Source organism: Triplophysa dalaica, chromosome 25 (assembly GCF_015846415.1).
Source record: "Triplophysa dalaica isolate WHDGS20190420 chromosome 25, ASM1584641v1, whole genome shotgun sequence".
Taxonomy (NCBI): domain Eukaryota; kingdom Metazoa; phylum Chordata; class Actinopteri; order Cypriniformes; family Nemacheilidae; genus Triplophysa; species Triplophysa dalaica.
The window spans coordinates 4,986,514-5,006,728 of NC_079566.1; the positions used below are offsets into that span (position 1 = coordinate 4,986,514).

The 20,215-nt window shown below is 39.0% G+C and overlaps 1 protein-coding gene across 3 annotated transcripts in view; it reads left to right on the plus strand.

The window, feature by feature from the left end:
* The window catches only part of phf14 (PHD finger protein 14), a 69,414-nt gene that overhangs the window by 12,889 nt on the left and 36,310 nt on the right, over positions 1-20,215 (plus strand). For all 3 annotated transcript variants that reach the window (XM_056741528.1, XM_056741529.1, XM_056741530.1), the window contains exons 5-13: positions 1,051-1,210; positions 2,312-2,423; positions 3,251-3,388; positions 8,824-8,970; positions 9,817-10,087; positions 10,638-10,744; positions 14,103-14,198; positions 18,175-18,281; positions 18,452-18,583. In XM_056741528.1, the coding sequence (XP_056597506.1) occupies positions 1,051-1,210; positions 2,312-2,423; positions 3,251-3,388; positions 8,824-8,970; positions 9,817-10,087; positions 10,638-10,744; positions 14,103-14,198; positions 18,175-18,281; positions 18,452-18,583 (1,270 nt within the window). The remainder of the gene's footprint in view (positions 1-1,050; positions 1,211-2,311; positions 2,424-3,250; positions 3,389-8,823; positions 8,971-9,816; positions 10,088-10,637; positions 10,745-14,102; positions 14,199-18,174; positions 18,282-18,451; positions 18,584-20,215) is intronic.

A 20,215-nucleotide genomic window follows, 5' to 3' on the forward strand; every position in this document is an offset into this window, starting at 1 on the left:
TCAGGTCTAGTCGAAAACCCAGCCAGTAATACACATCAATCTGTTGCCGTAATACCTTTCTTTAAGAAAATAACAGCCGGGGTGTGTAATGGCACTACTTTCCAGCTCAATATGACTGCAAGATGAAAGTAAGAAAAGCCTCATAATAGTCCCCATTGGTTAGAAATGTTTTTAAGAGGATAGTTCACTCAGAAATACAAATTCAGTCACACTTGTCATTTTAATTCTGAATGACGTTCTTTCTTCCACAGAACACCAAAGAAGATATTTTGAAGAATGTTGGTTACCGGAACCCATTCACTTGCATTGGTTTTGTGTCCATACAATAGAAGTGAACGGTTCGTTTACTTCATTCAAAATATCTTATTTTGTTCTGTGGAAGAAAGAAAGTCATACAGAATTGAAAAAGACACAAGGGGGGAGTAAATGATGACTGAATATTCATTTTTGGGTGGACTGTCTCTTTAACACATATTTTAATATCTATTATTTCCAAGTTTTACACTTGCAATCCATAGTTGTCACCACCTTGGTTTTGCTCGGAGAGGAGCATTTTCTGCACACTTTGCTATTTGGGTCTTTGTGTGGAGTATGCAAAGGCCTGAACTTGTATTTGTTCGTCTTTCTCTCTTTTCCTCAATGCCCGGGGCTGGTTTGCTGTATTAGAAACTGTTATCTCTGGAGTGGTGAGAAGAAGATTGCCAACCTTTTTGATGGCATGGAGCACGTTTGTCGAGCGTAATAAGCGTCATGGTAACCTTGTCAACGCTGTAATTGTCTTGGCAACCTGAGGAAATTAAAGGCACAGCATTTAAATGCTTCCACTGGCCCTGCGATTGTGATGCTACCATTTGATCTAATGGCCTTATTATTAGCTTTGTGGGAGTATGTTTCGCAAAGGCAGCGAACCTCAAACTTTTGCAGTTAATGTGATGATGTAAAAATATGATAGCTGTACAAGGTATTGTACTGTCGGCTACTGCTAAGATGAATGTTTAGTGTGTGATTTCTGAATGCTCAGCTTCTCTTAAACATCTGACTTTTTCTCAGGTTGCTATGGTGTTGATGGCGAAAGCGACTCTATCATGAGCTCGGCCTCCGAGAACTCCACAGAACCTTGGTTTTGTGACGCTTGCAAGAACGGCATCAGTCCCAGCTGTGAACTTTGCCCGAGTCAGGATGGAATCTTCAAGGAGACCGACGCTGGGAGGTGCATTTAGTGTTTGAACAGTTTTGACATGTTATCATCATTAGCAGATTCATTCTATTCTTGTAAAGCCTTTTTATGATCCAGTTGCTAGCTGTAATTGTATGTTCAACGAGAGGTTTGTTAAAGGATCAGTTCACCCAAAAACGTCTTCATTTACTCACCCTCAAGTTGTTCCAAATCTGTATACATTTCATTGTTCTGATCAACACTGAAAAGTAGTTTGGAACAATGCTTGTAAACAAAAAGGAGGAAAAATGCTTTATACATTTCTTTGTGCAGTTCATTGGTCACAAATGAAGAAATTTTGAAGAACAGTTCTGGGACACTTTTGATTACCATTGTAATTTTTCCTTCTATGGTCGTCAAAATGATGGCCAAGAACGGCTTCGTTATACGCATTTTTCCAAATATCTTTCTCTGTGTTCATCGGTTCAGAGAAATTAATACAGATTTGCACCAACTTGAGGGCGAATAAATGATGGTGAACTGTTCCTTTAAAAGTGTTACTTATAAAGCTAAGATGCGGGTAAGGTGCTATGCATATGAAAAATATTTAGAAATATGAAGAGAGAGAGGGATTGATATGTGCAGGATGGGCCGGAAAACAGTGAAGCAGAGAAAACGCGTTAGGCAGGTTTAGTAGGTACGGATAAGACCAAGAGAGAGTGTGAGAGAGAGAGAAAGAGAGAGAGGGGAAGAGAGAGGCACCTGAAGCGTGAAGACTCAAGCCACGTTATCAGTGATAGTTCTCCTCAGCCCGCCTGCACCTAAATTTACTACTTCACTAGAGCATGAAAAACACAGCAAATTAAAGTTTGGAGCGCGCGCTCACCAAAGATGGATATCTTTATATTGGACTTCGGATTCTTCTTCCCAAAGTCTGCATTAGAAATTTTGCCTCACCAAATGGTCAGGTTAGAGCACATTTGAACCCTCTATTGAGGATTTCCTCCTTTAATAAGGAATATACTTGGTGAATAGTAGTCAGGTTTCAGGGGGGCTGCTTTGTCCTCTGAATAATCTTCAGTCCAAGTTGGGTTCCGCGGCACACAAAGTTGTGATGAATAGGGATGAAAAACGTATATTCCTGTCCTGTCATAGGTGGGTGCACGTGGTCTGTGCACTTTACGTTCCGGGGGTCGCGTTCGGAGACATCGACAAACTCCGGCCGGTAACACTCACAGAGATGAACTACTCGAAGTACGGAGCCAAGGCAAGTGTCAACCACTATATCTGTTACTAACTCATAGAAAGAAGATAACTTGACTAAGAAATAAACGGTCACGTACCTCCAGCACTGAATATTGCCAAAAGTGATTTTCATTAGTTTAAAAATCTATTTATATTGACATCACGTTTATCATCGCATTCTTTTTCAGACAAAATTCATGGGCTTTCTGATTAAATTGAAGTTCTTGACTTTTTTTGAGCAAAATACGTTTTTTGCTTTCTGCCTAGGAATTCTGTCGACTGTAGACATTTTGACATTTACTCTATCTGACATTATTTTATGTGTCAGTAAGTCAGAAGAGGTTCCTTTTACTGGGAAGCAAATTACTTTAGAAGCACTTGAAAAGCTTTCTTTAATGGTTTGTGCTGTACATGTGAAAAGAAATTACTCCTGCAGAAAGGCTATTATTATTTTAATTTTGAACTCTAGTAATTGGAGAAAGTCAAATGGGCTTTTAGAGCCTGTTGTCCACTTTACCTTAAGTATAGAACTATACTGTAAATGAATGTTGGATTGGTATAGAGGACCATTTTTATTTACTGTTACACAATCGGCTTGCAATTTAATTTGCTACACTTTGCGAATTTTGCTAAACTTTGCGAATTGCGAAAAAATCCAAAATCATTACAGTGTAGGTAATGAAAACTGAGGTCAGCATGTCAAACACAGCAAAAAGCTTTAGGACAAATAAAACCAAATGTTGTGTGATATAAAAACCCGCATGTCATGCTGTTTTTCTTTGTTAAAATTTGCTGGTACTCACATGTACTAGTATGTCATAAGATTCTGTTTGGGTTGATGGTTTGCAGGAGTGCAGTCTCTGCGAAGATGCGCGATTTGCACGCACGGGCGTCTGTATCAGCTGCGATGCCGGAATGTGCCGCTCGTTCTTCCATGTGACGTGTGCGCAACGGGAAGGATTGCTGTCTGAGGCCGCAGCGGAAGAGGTCAGTTTGAAATATCCTAATTCATTGGGCATGTGACTGATCTTGTCTGCGTTTCCCGCTTTCTAATGATCAGGGTTGTTTCTATAAATGATTTGTAATGGAGAAGTTTGTGTGTATATTTCTACTTATTTATATAGTTGATGCAGTTTTTTCGTAGTCATCATCCTTAAGATTTGTCACTCATAGAAACCTTGCACCTTGAGTCCGATGCGTATTGATCCGTTTATAAAAAAAAATGCAAAACGATGACGCCATCCGGGATTTTGCCGTTCGCTTATATATAGACCTATACGCATGCATTAAACACAGAAAATCGAACCCAGTCTGAATTTATGATGGACGAAGATTTCTGAGGGAGTTTGTAAATGTGATTGACAGAACGTGAGTTGGAATACATTTTTAATGTGCAGATATTTCAGACAAAAATGTTTTTCATCAGTTGTTTTTTGACAGTGTAGCTCATGTACATCTCATGTACTTAAACCACACTGTCAGTATTTCCCCAGTGTTTTCACAAAGACATTAATTTTGCCTATTCTTGACCATACAGATCTGAATTTCTTTTTTACCTGCCTTGTTTCTTAATGCGGCCTCGAGTACCTATAGAATAGTATTGCATACTTAGTATCTTCGAAGAGTTTTTAGTTTGATCACATTTATAAAAGATAGATACAGCTGCACGATTTTTTCCAAAAGCATACGGCACATGCGGGGGGAGGGGTAGACTGAACTATGGCACGTTTTGCTAATAAAACATAGATATCAGTTTCACTCACCGCATGTGGTTCATGTCCGGCATCTTTTAGTGTTGGGACGGCTCCATATATCAGTTTCAAACGATCTCCAAATCCAGTGTTACATCCACCGTTTATATAACATTCATCACCCAAATGCAGTGAACAAACAAACACCTGAACTTTGCAAACGAATGCTCTCTCACTCTCTCCTGCACACAAGTAAAAGTGACATCTGTGCATGCTCCTTCTCCTGCTCTCCTTGCTGGCGTGTGGCCGTGCCGCGTGCTTTTCCCGGAGAATTGTCCAATAAGGGACTAAGAAAAATTTTTATGAAACAGTTTTATACGTTTAAAGAAAACTTTCCGAAACCTCTACGATCGCTGGGGGAGTGTATCAAGCACTAAAATACTACATAATACGCTCTACTCGTTTTTTGACAAGCTGACCATGTTAAGCATGAGAAGACAACAAGTTTAACATTGTAAAGAAGTCAGAATGCATGAAACATTGTCGCACCACCCCTTTTATGTGCTCAAGAGTAACCCAGTTTCTTTTAAATTGTAGTACATTTAAACATGTTTAACAACACTTTATTATCTCAAATATAGCAGCCCAACTATTACCAGTGTAAATATAGAGACCCTAGTATCAAAGGTGACTCTTATTCTGCTCGCATTAAAGCTGCTCTAAACTACATCATTGTCATGTCAGAAAGCGAGAGAGTGAAGAAAGAGCCAAAAACACACAGCGACATTTGTTTTAGGCTAATAATAACTACGCAGATTTTTTAATAATTCAAACATACATTTTTTCGATTCATTTCTTAATAAAATGACTTAATGAGGAAAAATGTTTGGAGTTTTTTTGTTTGTGCTGTGGCTGTTTACACAGGCAGGCTGTGGCACAGTTTGAATGCATGATGTAAATGTTGAGACTGTTTTCAGCCGTTAAATAGTTTAGATGGGTTTTTAATGGCAAATTACATTTATTTCGATATGTTTCTTTTTAAAGTTAATTTAGAACATTTTTGGAGTACTATTGTATGTATATCAGGCACGGAATGCAGATTTTTTTATTTGAACTCATGACATGAATAGTTTAAATTCCTCCTTTAGCTACTCTCCTTAAGGAAAATACCTTCCAATACGTGGGACACGGTCACATGCAGACCTGTGTTACCGCGTCTCAAACGGCTTCAAATATTAGGTTAGTTGCCGGACATTACGCAGTGCTGCGCAGTACTGCATGATAGCTCTCAAACTTAACATACACTATATTTACTCCTGTTTACCTCAAAGCAGTTGCATCGTAATAATGTAAGTGTGCTTCGTTCCTGATCAATTGTAAAGTGAGGACAGTGGAAGCGGGGACAGTATCGCTTGTGCATAGATGCCGTCCTTGGGAGCAGAAATTATTTCTGTCTCATCGGGCTAGGATTGAAATACAGGATTTTGACATTATATTTCCTTACGGTTCTCATTGAGGACAATATTTCATTCACGGCAACAATCTGGTAACATTTACTGGAACACCGGAACTGTTCATTTAACTTGTCGACAGTGACTTTCTGGCTCTTTAAAACAACTTTTGGCGCCTTTCAACATGCGTGATGAGGTGCCTGATAATTACACATTTCTATGGGATGTTTGTAATCTAGGAAATTCATTTTAGGTGTTGCTTTTATCCAAAAGTATGCATTGTAAGTGTCAGTATTTTTTGGGGGGGGTTATATTAGAGGTGTGAAACTACACTGGTGTCACGGTTCGGTTCGATTACGATTATCATGTCATCGATTCGGTTCAATTCGATATCACGATGCATTGGCATCTCAAATTTCAATTTTACTAGTTCACATGTTTGTCAATAGTTACAGGGAGTATAAACTGAAACTGTAATTTTACCTGATCTAATTTGACTATCAAACAAAACTCAAGTCTGGGCTTTAGCATTTGTGGTATGGGCGTAAATCTCATTTAACAGTTGTGGGGGGACAATACACATAAAAATTCTCAAGAGCAATTTTTGAACTGATGAACTGATGAACTGATCGCATACCTGACTTAAATATGTTGCGCAATGCGCAGGTGAGATGAACGCGGAGAGCAGGCAGTGCACGATTAGTTTAGGTAAACATATATATGACAATAGAGAATACGAGTTTAATTGATTTGAGGAGGGGACAACACTCGGATGTGGGGGGGAGTGTCCCCTCCGTCCCCCCGTGATTTAAGCCCATGCCCCTGTGTGTTTTATTTGTGCGTGACAAGATTTACACACAGTTTGTGTCCTGTCCTGGTCGTGCTTACCGCATTTTTCATAAAAGCCGAAATGTGCACAGATGTCGGCTTTTAAAGTAATTGGAGCATTTTTGATTAAAGCACGTATGCGAAATGACGTCAGAAAAACGTAAGTACGTAATAACCGGTTACGCATCGTAAAAACGATTAATTTCGACACCCCTAGTTTATATCCTTTAATTTAAGACATTATTTTATTAGCATATTCTTAGAACTGTGCTTTTGTTGTCATGTTCATCATTATTTCTTATAATTTTGTTTTTTTTCCGCTTCAGATTCATTTTCTGTGGTGCCTTAGCTGTGTAAAAAGGCCATTAACCTGCTATACCAGCAGTCTGGTTATAGTAAAACAACACTTAAGCTCCCCTGAGTTTGTCATCTTCAACATCTGAAAGGTTTACAAGATCAAACATACATTCTTAGAATCAAGTGTGTCCAAACTTTGGATTGGTTTGTGTTGGTTAATTTTCTCCTGTTATAAAGATTTGGATTCTCTGTGTTGTAGGGAAGTTTTAATTCCAGCTTTCCTACCAAGTTGACTGTATCTGGTATGTAACGATACCAGAGTTTTCACAATATCTCTATATACATGGTTGCCACATGTGTGTCTGAATATCAGTCCCGTGATTTTATCAAGCAGCGGAGAGAGAGGGCTCTGAGCACGAGGTCAACCACTCGAACAAATTCCCAGCCCAGGCCTCAGTCACAGGCCATCAGCCACATGGCTCAAATATGCCGTCCGTATTGGAAAAGCATATGACGGTATCGTTCAGAACAGATAAACACTGACGAAAAGTGCCTACTCGCCGCAATCCACTTAATCCAGTCAGCTGTGCAAAAGGCCTCATATCAACAGGTGAAGGGGATGATAGCATCTGGCCCGATACCTTAAGCCTAAACCATTCTGTGGATGAGGGGAAATGGCTGCGGTTCTATCCGCTCTGGAGGGAGGGGTGAAACCGCTAGACTCGCTGCTAATGTGTCAGATGCAGAGATGTGAGCCTTACGTTGCTTTTATATAGAGCTGATGATATAGATTGGGTTTCTAAGAAAGGCAGACCTGCAGTTCGCTTCCATTCCTGGAAAAAAATCCGGCAGCCTAATATATCATTGTCTTTCTCCCCCAGCTTCTGCTCCAAAATGTAGCTTGTCCTTTAAAAGGGAGGGGAATTGTTACAGGCTTTTTGCGGACAACTATTTGTCACAGCTATCGGAGAATGCACAGACGCCGATGCTCCATAAAACTCTAGAGCGCCGGGCGTCATTATCACACCGGCCAGAAGATGTGAGCCGGTATTTCAGGAGATACTCCCATCTCTCCCATAATCAAATCATACATTAGAATTATCAGGTGCGAGGGTGCACGAGCACGCAGAATTTAATGTGGAGCCATTGTGATGCGGGAACAATAATGAGGTATTTGAGAAGATGGAAAATACTTGAATACCAAATCGCAAGGAGATTGTGTTCTTAAAGGCTTAAACATTAGATTAAAATATGTCCTGCACCACAGCCAGGTTTATTTGTTTTTTATCTTTTAGACCTCTTTCTGTTCCAGATTATTTTATAAATGCAGTAGTTGCAAGACAGACATCTGTGTTTGGTTTAATCAGGGAAATATTAAGAACACAACATTATTGTTTTTTATTATTATTATGAAATGTATCATTTGTTTGAATGATTATTCAAATTGCAAAACAGATTTCTGTTCCTTGTAGGTAACATTCCTGCAGTGTGAACTTGTTATTGTCAGCTCAATTGTTCTGATCTTGTATGCACTGAAAACATGCAATGGAGATTTGTTTTTGCCGTGAAAAGGCTTTAAAGGTCCAATATGACATTTTTTTGGATTATCTATTGACATAAATGCAATTTTATATTCATAACTGTGTCTTCATAGTTGTATAAAGATCATACATAATAAAGCGTTATGTTTTAATCACCTTAGATTGAGCTATTTCTATATACATATAAATAGATGCAGTCTCGCGGTGAGCAAGCCAACACTGCCCTGCTGTGGCTGTATCTTAGTCCTGTGTCAGCCATCTTAGTGCTCCGAAAGGGAGAGGGAAGTGGTGGAGTTAGTCGTTGGTGGCAATTTGAAACCTCACCACTAGATGCTGCTGAATTTAATACACTTGAACTTTAAAAGGGACCTGCTGCAATAATAAGGACAGTGTATCTGGGGTGACCTGAGATTGAGTGTCTTACTCAAGGGCACAATGATTATGACCCATCATGTCTCACTTCTTGCGTGGACTGAGCCAGCAATTATTGTTGACATGTCATTTTGTTTACTACTGGCCGTTCCTCTGTGAGTTTTATTATACAAGGATTTAAGATTTAATTTGGGTCTATTGGGTGTCTGTATCTGAAGCCCTGATTTATTTTTTATCCACAGGACATTGCAGATCCATTCTTCGCCTACTGCAAGCAGCACGCTGACCGTTTCGACAGGAAATGGAAGAGGAAAAACTATCTGGCCCTGCAGTCGTACTGCAAAGTGTCCTTGCAGGAGAGAGAGAAGCAACTCACGCCTGAAGCTCAGGTGAGAACCGACAGTCTGTCCTCCCCGTTTTGTGTAGTCTGGTGTAAAAGGATGTCTCAAGGTGCGGTTTCTATTTTGTTTTGGCTAGAGCTACAGTTTTGACTAGTGCGGTTCACATTGTAACGGAATTTTGATTGTATGATATTGTATTGATATTTCATAGTAATAAATGCAACCATGTGGTATATCAGTACTCACTATGGACCAGGGGTTCGCAACCTTTTTGACTCCAAAGACCCACATTGTTTTTAACAATATTCAAATGGCACCCAAACAACAACTCAAAAATTCTACCCTATAAAGTATTTTCAAGCTTAGCATTGGAAAATTATTATTCATCAAGAAAATGGTTAAATTACAACAAAAGTCTTGGTTTTAGTTTTTTATCATGTGTTTCAATGCTCATTTTGCTAATTTCAAATTATTTGTCATTTGGAAGTCCCACCTGACCCGAAGTTAACTTCTGGTCTGGCTAACGGCTAATAATATAACTATTTTATTTTATTTAGATGTATATTAATTTTTGTATATTTTATTGTCTAAAAATGTATTAGATAAACAATTTGTTGAATTGATCTTCTAACTTTGTCACATTTAAGTTTAGCTAAGTAACTGTTCTTCTACAGCTTAAATAATACTGGCTAGACATACTTTTAACTTGCTAGCTAATGTAATTTACTCCTTGTATTTTTAGCTTGTTATCAGAAATAATCTACAGGGACTCTATTCTTGCGGATGTGTACTGGAAGTTAAGGGCCACAAAAGCGTGCATGCGCAGGAACGCTGGTTTATGCAGTTTCTTTGAAACGTCAATATACTAACGTCTGTGATTTTATTGTCCCGTAGGCTCGAATCACCACACGTCTTCAGCAGTACAGAGCAAAGGCAGAGCTGTCCCGAAACACTCGACCTCAGGCATGGGTGCCCCGAGAAAAGCTTCCCCGACCACTTACCTCCAGTGCTTCAGCCATTCGTAAGCTGATGCGTAAGGCCGAGCTCATGGGTATCAGCACAGATATCTTCCCTGTGGATACGTCCGATACCAGCGCAAGCGTGGATGGACGCCGTAAAAACAAACAGCCTGCCCTTACTGCAGATTTTGTTAACTACTACCTGGGTATGAGTTATTGGACTTTCATTTGCTATTGTCTGCTTTGGTGTTTAATTTGTTCTTGCGCAAAAGATCAGGCCATTGATTTGGATGTAGCTTTCTGTAAACTTTTTTTAGGATTATTGGAAACAATCCATTCTTTTTTGAAATACCAAGTTGAAATAACACACATCATCTTTAACAAAGTTCATTCTGGATGTACAGTATTGAAAATATTTTTCATTTTAAGCATTGATCGCGGATCTGACACGCTTGAATATAACCACAGTATCAGACAGCGAGTGCAAGACATGCATCCAATTCTATAGCCTTGCAGCGAAGCACTTGCCCTCCAGATGAGTGATGCTAAGAGCAGATGTGCAGAGTAACCTTGGGCACACACTCCATTAGGTTCCAGCAGGAGGCCTACCCTCTATCAGCGCACTTTTTCTCCTCTTTTTCTCCCAACGCTTCCGTTTTTTCCCTTTAACTTTCTCCCTCAATCTTCCTTTGATATACCTTTTCTGTACTAGATAGCAACCTCTGTATCGATTTGTTCATGTCTATTGGTATTCAGAGCGGAACATGAGGATGATTCAGATCCAGGACAACATCGTGGAGCAGAAGAACCTCAAAGACAAGCTGGAGAGCGAGCAGGAGAAGCTGCACATGGAGTACTATAAGGTCCGTCTAACACTCTAGGCACTCAAAGCATCTGTTTCATATTTTAGCACTTGACCATTTGTTTTCGCCATGGGTGCTTATGAATAGGCATGCACGCGAAAAAATAACAGCACACTTGAGCGGGTGGAAAAAGCTACTAAACAAGTACTAAATAACAGCAATTATGCTTCAGTATTTCCGTTTACTATGTAAGTGTGAAATCCGCGTATGTTGTGGCAGATCAGCTGCGGAGAGGAAAAAGATGCCTTGTAGAGCACAAGGTTATTATTGTTAACATAAACTCTAGCAGTAATAATAGTTTTAGTTTTCTAAAAATTTTTAATTAAAGCTAGTACAGAAACTCCATACAATAACAGCAACAACAGAAGATTTTCTTATTCAGTTCCTTCCCTCAGTCTCTCTAAACGTGATCTCTTGAAGAACATTTTGATAGTGTTTTCTCATCTGGTCCTATGAGGAATAGAATGAAAGCGAATAGAGGAAGTTGCGGGAGTTAATGTGGCATCCAGTCTTTATGCGCTGCATGTATTAAGCTTTATTAATGGAGTGTGTGTTGTTAATTACGCCACTCAACATGCATTAGCACAGCGACGGCCTTAAAACAAGATGCAGAGAAATCCAGCATCAGTGGAAAGCTGACTGCTTATCTGCAAAAGTTATGACACATCCAGTCGTCTGAATCGGACGGAAATGAGATCTGATAAGAGATGTAGTTTGTACAGATTCAGGCGTTGGTTGTAGTTGTTTGGTCGAGACCTGGGTTTGATTCCAACCTCTCCGCAAGTCTTTTTTTGCATTATTAACCATGTCCTGCAGTACATTTGCGTCATTAATGTAAGAACAACTGTGAGTGTTTCAGAAATGTCAAGCAACTCTTAGTGGAGTCCATGTGGGCTGTAACCCAGACAGGTCTGTTAAAGTGAAGCAAACTTCAGTCTGCACCAAAACCTCTACTGTGAAAATACCCTTTGAATCTTTTAATACACGTCACCATTGACTATCATAGTTTTACTTTATACATTTCTTTGTTCTGTTGAACAGAAAACAAGATATTTTGAAGAATGTTTGAACGCAAACAGTTCTGGGGCACTTTTGCCTACCATTGTCATTTTTTCATATGATTGTCTATGGTGGCCATGAACTGTTTGGTGACAAGCATTGCCCAAGTGTTTCTCTCTCAAAGAGATTTATAAAGATTTGGAACAACTTGAGGCTGAGTAAATGACGACATCATTTTTATTTTGGGATGAACTGTCCGTTAACCTTTTTGACTCTAGGAATTTTGACCCCATCATATTCAACAATATTCAAAGGCCTCACTCACAAAAACTCACAATTTCTACCCAATAAAATATTTTAGAGCTCGACATTAACTGGAAAAACTTTTATTCATTATAAAAATAGCTAAATTATAAGAATTATCTTGTTTTTTTAGTTTTTTATTTCAGTGCTCATTTTGGTAACTATTACATTTCCTTAAAATTAAATTTCATGCAGTGTGTAATGTTGCTGTGTGTAAGCAGTCTGCCAAGTTGTAAAGCCGAAAGTGAACGAATAACAAAGTTATTGGCTTGGAAAAAAAAGAATTGACTCTGAATCACGCGAACGAGTCGTCTGCCGTTCTAATAGGCCAATTGCATGAAGTCGCCATATTAGATTTTCGATCAGCGAGTGTGGGCAGGATTATTTCCGGTCGTGTTACACTGTATGGGAAAAAATATTTTTGGCCGGCAAATATGAGCATTTTTTTTAATAAAAATTTGAATCTGATAAATCAGTGATATGACAGAAGATCCTCTGTTATTCACCGCGCAGTCAGACGACGAGCTCCCGGTGTGGAGAGAGTTTGTAGCGGTTTCTCATCGAAAGAGGAAATAAATGCTTTTGTGCCTTTCTTTGTCCACCAACTGTCAAAACAAAATAATATCTGTGGAAATGTTCTGTTTTATTTATACATGACTTGTTTATAAAGATTTTGGTCAACCACACATGTGCATGGATTATAGAATAAACGGGAGGGAATCTTAGTCTTTTTTTCTATTATATAGAGTTGTGTTGGCTTAACAGCATTGTAAAGAGGTTTTTCTGTTATATCACTGATATATTTTTACCCCCAAAAAAACTAAAATCCTTTTTTTCCAATACAGTGTAATACGAACGGAAATAATAATGCCTCGAAAATCTAAAATGGCGGCTCGTGCAACTAGCCTATTTTAGGTCTGGGTCAGATTTACGTCACTCTGTGTATTGCCTGCCTAAATTACATTTGCGACACTACACTCGGTAGACCAATCACAGCAGACTAGACCGTCTGATGAATCAGATCAGTGTAGGCTGACAGAATGGAGGGGATTAGACAGATGAATCACCAAACGAATCATTTGAGAGTCAGTCAATAAGTAAGGTAATAACTACCTGTTATTAGAGGATGAAAGTGTTTTAACGTGTTTTTGGACACTCCTTAAACCAAAGAAGGGCCTTAAAAATCACAAAATATTTACTCTTCTTGAGGCCCCTTGGAAGTCAGCTAGGGTCAAAGCCCTCCTGTTGAGAACCGCTGCTTTACATAATTCATCAGATGGCATTTCTTTTCTTAATGAGATAGATGGCACAAGCATAGTTTTCAAACAAAACTTTTTAGAAAAAGATATTGATCTTTGAAAGGATACACCTAAGGGAACAGTAGATATAGTTGATTTATTAGTGCCCACATGCATAATGGGACCACTTTATGTGTTTAAGTCTCATCGTCTCTGTACTTATTGTAAAAGTAATAACATTAAAAATGTGTAACTACCATGGTTTTTTATTTGAATCTGGAGTATGTGTGGAGGGGATACACGTTTTTAAATGTTACCTCAAGCACCCCACATGAATGCTCATCTTCACAGACAGCAGAGATAAGAGACGGCTCTCTGTAGTTGCGTTTCACACACCCATAATAACTTCACCTCTGCACTGTTTCCTCTCATCATCGTCTTTATCAAATGCCTGCCCGACGCTTATCTACTGTCTGGAGCTGAGAGTGGACCCTGCACGGAGAAATGCCACAGCCGTGTGTGTGTGAGAGGCAGGCATAGGAAGTGTAATGTCATTGTATATCACGCTCATGCTACGAATCTATTAGTAATAAATAAGAAAGTAATATTTGGTCCGTGTTGTATTTGTTCTTCTTTACAACCACAAATTGTATAGAATGTGTGTATACGTTTGTTGACATCTGAAGCTGATGTACGCCTGTGGATATGTTCACTCTTGTATGTATTTGTGTGTGTATGTGTGGTAATGGGCAGAGCCGCCTAGAGTTTGTCCTTGTCTTATCTCATCTCCCGCCTTGCTGCGGTTTTATCTGTCACAGCTGTGCGAGTCTCTGGAGGACCTGCAGAATGTCAATGGCCAGCTGAGGACCGAGGGCCAGGCCATATGGAACATGATGGGAGGGATCCTTGGGCAGGTACGGCTTACCTTCAACCGCCTCATTTTGCTATCCGCTGTCCATCTTCATTCCAACTCTTCCATCTCTCCGCCCCATCCTACCCTTGATCCAGCTGCACGCCTCATCTATCTGTCACAGTTTCAGTGAATTTCCAGCCCTCCCAGAAACAACCTCTGATACAAACCACTGCCCTCAAGCGTACGAGATCGCACTGGGATGCTTTCGAGCGGCTATATTTGTCACTTTGGTAGAATTTTGTTTGTCCCTGAAGGCTAGCTTGATAACATTGTGACCGATTTAGCAGTATGAATTTGATACTGTGGCATCTTTATGCAGATTATTTTTGTTATTCGTTTCTAACTTTTAGAATGAAGGAGTTTCGATACATAAACTGGGTGGACTGGAGCTAGAAGTTTTGAGTGTACAGGTATGTACATAGTAGGGTTGTCACGGAATCATAAAAATATTGTACGATACTATACGAGCTGAAGTATCACGATATAAGTAGTATCACAATGCTGTGCCGTGTTAATGTTGAAATCTGCAAAATAAACCAAATTTCCTTAATACACAAATTAAACATTTGTATTTATTATAGTACACTGTATTACACTATACACTACAATATTTTGTGATATTAACTATAGTCATCGGATCAATTCTGGCAAAAACTGTCGTATTCCTTAATATTCACTATGGAAGGATTAGAAAAACACTATTGTATAGGAATTTTAAAGTTTGCTGTACTAAAACGTGGTAGCTATACAGTACTTGTCAGAAGGTTTTGGACACTTACTCACTTATTTGTTTATTTTTTCCCATATTTTAGATAATGATGATCATTACACATCAAAATTGTGAAATGAAATAAAGCGAACTACGGAAATTATGTTTCATAGTTTCATCATCTTCGGCGTAGTCACCTTTTGACTAGAATTTGCAAAAATGTTTTCTTGTCATTTTATCAAGCAGCTTCTTGAGGTCACCCTGAGATGCTTTTAAAACCATATTAAAGCAGTTCCCATCTTTTCTGTGCTCTTATTGGCCGCTCTTTCTTCATTATTCAGTCACAGTAATCCACTTCCAAAACATTTTTAATAAAAAAAACATGCTTGTTTGTAAAAATTATATTTTTGTCTACTAAAATAATTTCAGATATTTAAGCATACACTGTCAGACCAAAAGATTTTTTAAATAACGAGACACATTTCACTCAAGTGTCCCAAAACTTTTGACCAGTAGTGTTATTCAAATGTTCAAATTTCATTTAAACAGCATGTTTCTTAAGAAAAAGATAGACTACTTTAAACGTGAATCTAAAACCACCAGTAATTGGTGGCCTTTTTTGCTGAGTCAGTTATTCATTCAACCAGTTTGTTTAAAACAGCTGATTTATTCAAGAACGAAGCAAAAACTCACTGAATAATTTCTCAGAATCATTTAGGAGAGACAAAGCAAAATGCAGATGTACGTGTGCAAATGAACTTTAATGCACATATGCAACATTACTGACGGTACTACATTGAGCGACATTATTGGTAGCTTTAGCATCGTGATGCTAGCCTAGCACCAGTACACCGTGCAACCCTAGAAAGTAGATTGAACTCCATTGCAAATGAACACTTGATGCATCGTGTTCTTCATACGATGTTGATTATATTAATTTAAACATATTATCGAGCATTACAGCTTATTAACATCCAAGTTAATAAACCGTGAAGCGATTTGAGTTAACAACTCTTTGATATCATAGACAACGGTTCTTGCTTAGAGTTTGGTTATCAGAGACCGTCGTGCGGAACTTGCTGTCAAAGTGTGTTTTTCGTAGAATCCCTTTTGACTTCATTGCAGAAAGAGTTTAAAGAGAGCAGAAATCTTCTCCCTGGATTTTTTGCACCTGGGTAATGAGCTGTGATTGAAAGAAATCTAGATTGTAGGCAGCACCCCACAGGGTAGACGGCGTCGAGGTAATTCTCTTCGGTGTAATGGGCCTCCTGTTTGCGAAATTCTTTCATTTACGCTAACTGATTGACCTGTCATTGGCCATGCACTCAGCCCTGACTCGGTAGCTAAAAGCCACCAACCTCTCCCCTGCTCGCTATGGCAACCACATCACCAAGGTGCGTCGCCATGGGTGACGGTCACTTAATGAGTGTGAAAATGTGAAGGTCTGAAATGTTCGCTAGATCTCTCTTTTTGTCTAAATAACAGTCTGTACTTAGAATGCCATTTAGCAGGATATGCTCCGAGACAAATATGCCATTGGTAACGGCAACCGTGAACCGGATTGTTTTATTTTTAAATAAATATTTCAAGTCTGTCAAAGTTGATGGTTAAAATGAACCTTGTGTGGCCTATCTAAAATCGTGGATCGGTGTTTTTATGATCGCACATGCTCACAGTGGGGTTACAGAGAGCGAGGTTGTAACAGAGGAGGTATCACAAGTCACCTGTATTTTGTCACCTTGTTCATCACTGTGAACCACAGTGAACCACAGACTTCGATAAGAGGAAGATGGGACATCTTAAAAGCCTCTACCCTTCCCCGTCCTGACCTAAAACTACATGTCAATCAGGACTACGACACACGGTGATATCTCACACACAGTGTCCATTTGCATGCACACACGTGCGACTACTTAAAACTTAAGTTGCGTCGAAATAACCGGTTAGCCGGCTTAGAGAGTGTGTAAGATGGTTAATTAAAAAGAACTCTTAAAACGTCTTCTTGCCAGATAAATGCAGCAATAATGGAGCGAGCCGTAGAAGGAGGCAAGGCGAGCCGAGTGGTCTTGAAAAGAGCGAGCCAGTGAATCTGCAATGATGGTCATCAATCACATAATTAGAAAACGCGCGCCGCTTAAGTAGTAACATCAGTCAAGGCGCCCCGCTCTTTTGTGTCATCTATCTACTACATTTTCGTTCCCTATCAGTCAATGGCGTCTGCTCATAACACTCAAATTATTGATGTTCTCGAGAGATGCTGTCGTCCTTCGTGCCACCCCGGGTGAGGAAGGCGTTTCAACAGAACACTTTGGATGTAGGAGTGGAAAAATAGTAGCTTTGCTAGACCAGGGATTTTATCTCCTTTGAAAATGTTGTCTTTGGACACTACACAGTTTTTCTACTTTTTTACACCAATTCTTAAGTATGTAAATATCCCTGAAAACGTTTTTTATACAATATTCTTTTTTTTTACGATTTTCCTATTTTTTGTCACACATGTATAGTGTCTTATCACACAACGCTGTGTCTTCTGCTTTAATACCTACTGACCTTTCATTACATTGTGAAGAAATAGCTTGTTTTTCAGCTCGGGTTGTCATGGGCCCATTATATGCCAAACCTAGACGTCAATTTTGAACTCCCCAGGCAATGCCGCCCCGTTGGAAATTTCGTCAGTTTTTTGACCCTCCCAGAGTACCACTGGGATCTCCGCAATCTATGCGAGACTGCAAAGTCTGTCTGGCTCCCTCGGCAGATGGCCGGCCGCCTGTTCGGCTGTTTTTTCTCCAGCTTTTTTTTTTGTGTTCTTAGGCAAACACCTTTCATCCCCAAAAAACAAATCGAATGAAATGTTGTAGAATGGACAGTCCTCCTGAGTTTGCAGGGTCTGGAGCCTGGCACCTCCTCACTCGACCCTCTTATCCCTTTGGTGCGGTGGATAGGGACCGGTACCAAGGGGCACACTGAACTGAGAACACCCAGATTACAGCGGCTCTGGAGGGAAGCTGGTCTGCCTTGCCGTGCGACCGGCTTCTACCAGATCATTTTTCTAACTAAACCAGACAGAAACGATGCCGCTCTGATGTATAGAAAGAAAATAGAGAAACTTTCTTCCTATTGTTATTATTCTTCTACATCTCAGGCTTTCTGCTGTTATAGTATCAATACATGTATATGCTATATATAAAGAATGTTTAAGATTCAAATTCAGACATGATTGTCTCTCTTTTAAATGTGGCTGAATGTCACTGCTGTACTTTCTTTGTAGAAACTGAACTCTCCTGTAGTTCTGAAACCCCCTAAAGAAAGAAAGCCGAGCAAGAAAGAGGGAGGATCACCAGGGAAGTCGTCTAACCTTCCTGCTGTGCTCTACAGGTTAGCTTACAGCATACACTGCACTGAATGATAGCAGTTGTCAAGCATCAGTCACAACATAATGACATAATGTCTTTAATGTTATATTTAAGTATATAAATATAATATAAGCGTTGCCTGCTGTGAATTTCTACAGTATGAATATGAAGTGACTTGTGTTCTGTGTGTAGTTGTGGGATCTGTAAGAAGAACCAAGACCAGCATCTTTTACTGCTGTGTGACACATGTAAGCTGCACTACCACCTGGGCTGCCTGGACCCTCCACTCACACGCATGCCGAAGAAGACAAAAAACAGCTACTGGTGAGAGAGCCACAACAGGACAAAGTAGTTTTGTCCCCCATGTCTTTTTTTTGGAACATAATATTGGGGTGGGAGGTATTTTATATATACGAGAAATCTAAATTTTGAGTCACGTCATTCAAATGTTTGTCATGATCTTAAAAAACTTTTCATCTAAAGGCGTACGCTTGAACATATTTTTTTTGAAAAAAGTACGATTGTACCAACATTATTTTAAATATGTAACATTTTATTTGAAATGCATAACTTTGGCTGAATAACAAAAAATACAGCAAATAAGAGCCTAACATAGGTGAGAACTTAAAAAAATCACAAGGTCAAAGATGATTGATGAAATGCAAAGAGTTTTTTTTTTTAATTCTAAGCAATGGCTACATTGATATAATATAATAGTTTAATGTTACACAGTCTAAATATATAACCCATAGCTACAATCATGTTATTCCACAGTCTTGATTTGCTTGCTTTGTAAAATGTGTGGAAAATGAGCGATCCTAAACCTTAGAACGGTAGTGGATGTATTTAATTAAAGTGGACATTTACAGTCATGAACATTAGTTAGAAGTAGAAGAAATGTATTGCTTTTATTCTAGAATTTCTTTGGAAGCATTCATATTTTTCATCTGTGTACATAGCTTTACATTTTAAATGTGCTTCTCAGTTTTTAAAGTTAATATTGTCATATTTAAGGTAAACACTAGCATACACATCTTATAGATGGTTTCAACATAAGCAAACAAACGTTATGAGGCCTAAACGTAACTTCTGGTAGACAAGGAGTCCTTGTATATTACATTACAATTAGTATAAACTAAAATAATAATATAAATTTGATATAATATTAATTGTTATATTGTATAGACCCACAAATACACACAGACACGGACCGGGCGTTTGCGTCTAATGAAAGAATTTCAAATCTACCAGACAGACTTAATGTTACATTTTGATGTTGTTGATCTTTTACGTGAGTGTGAACGTTATAAAATGTACTTTGGAAGTGTTAAAATGTTTTACCACGCTTGTGTGTTGTAACTACAAGTACTGCCAATGTTCTTTCCAAATTTTAACTTTGAAGACTGAAGCGAAATAAAGCAGCTGTGAAGGTTTGAATTCTAAGAGTAATACACCATTTGCAGCGCTTCAGAAGTCTTTCTGCGTTTACTTTTATAAGGTTATACTAACTGTCACTTTGAAAATGTATGTGGAGCTCCACCGTTTGCTTGCGTGAGCGTTTCTGCGTTTTGTTTATTTGTCAAGCCCTACCCAATGCTTTCGTTGCTGATTCGAGTAATTCATTTAATCCATGAATAAGAAAGCGTGATGTCGTTCCGCGCTGCTGGATGGAAATTAGAAAGCATTTGAAAGATAAAATGGTGCGGGGGACCGAGTCATACCTAATTACTGGCAACTGCCTGCCCCTGAGACAGTAATACTGTATAATCAAAAAGCTTTTGCTCTCACTAAAGAATCACCTATTCCTTCACTTCCAATTTTATATATTGTTTGTGTGTTATATTTAACAAACCTTTTGTTGGCACGAATACGAGGCATCGGCTTCCGATGGAAAGGTTGACACGGACCTTGAAAGCCACTTTCTCGTCTCGAAGATTTCTCCCGATTGAGAAATCA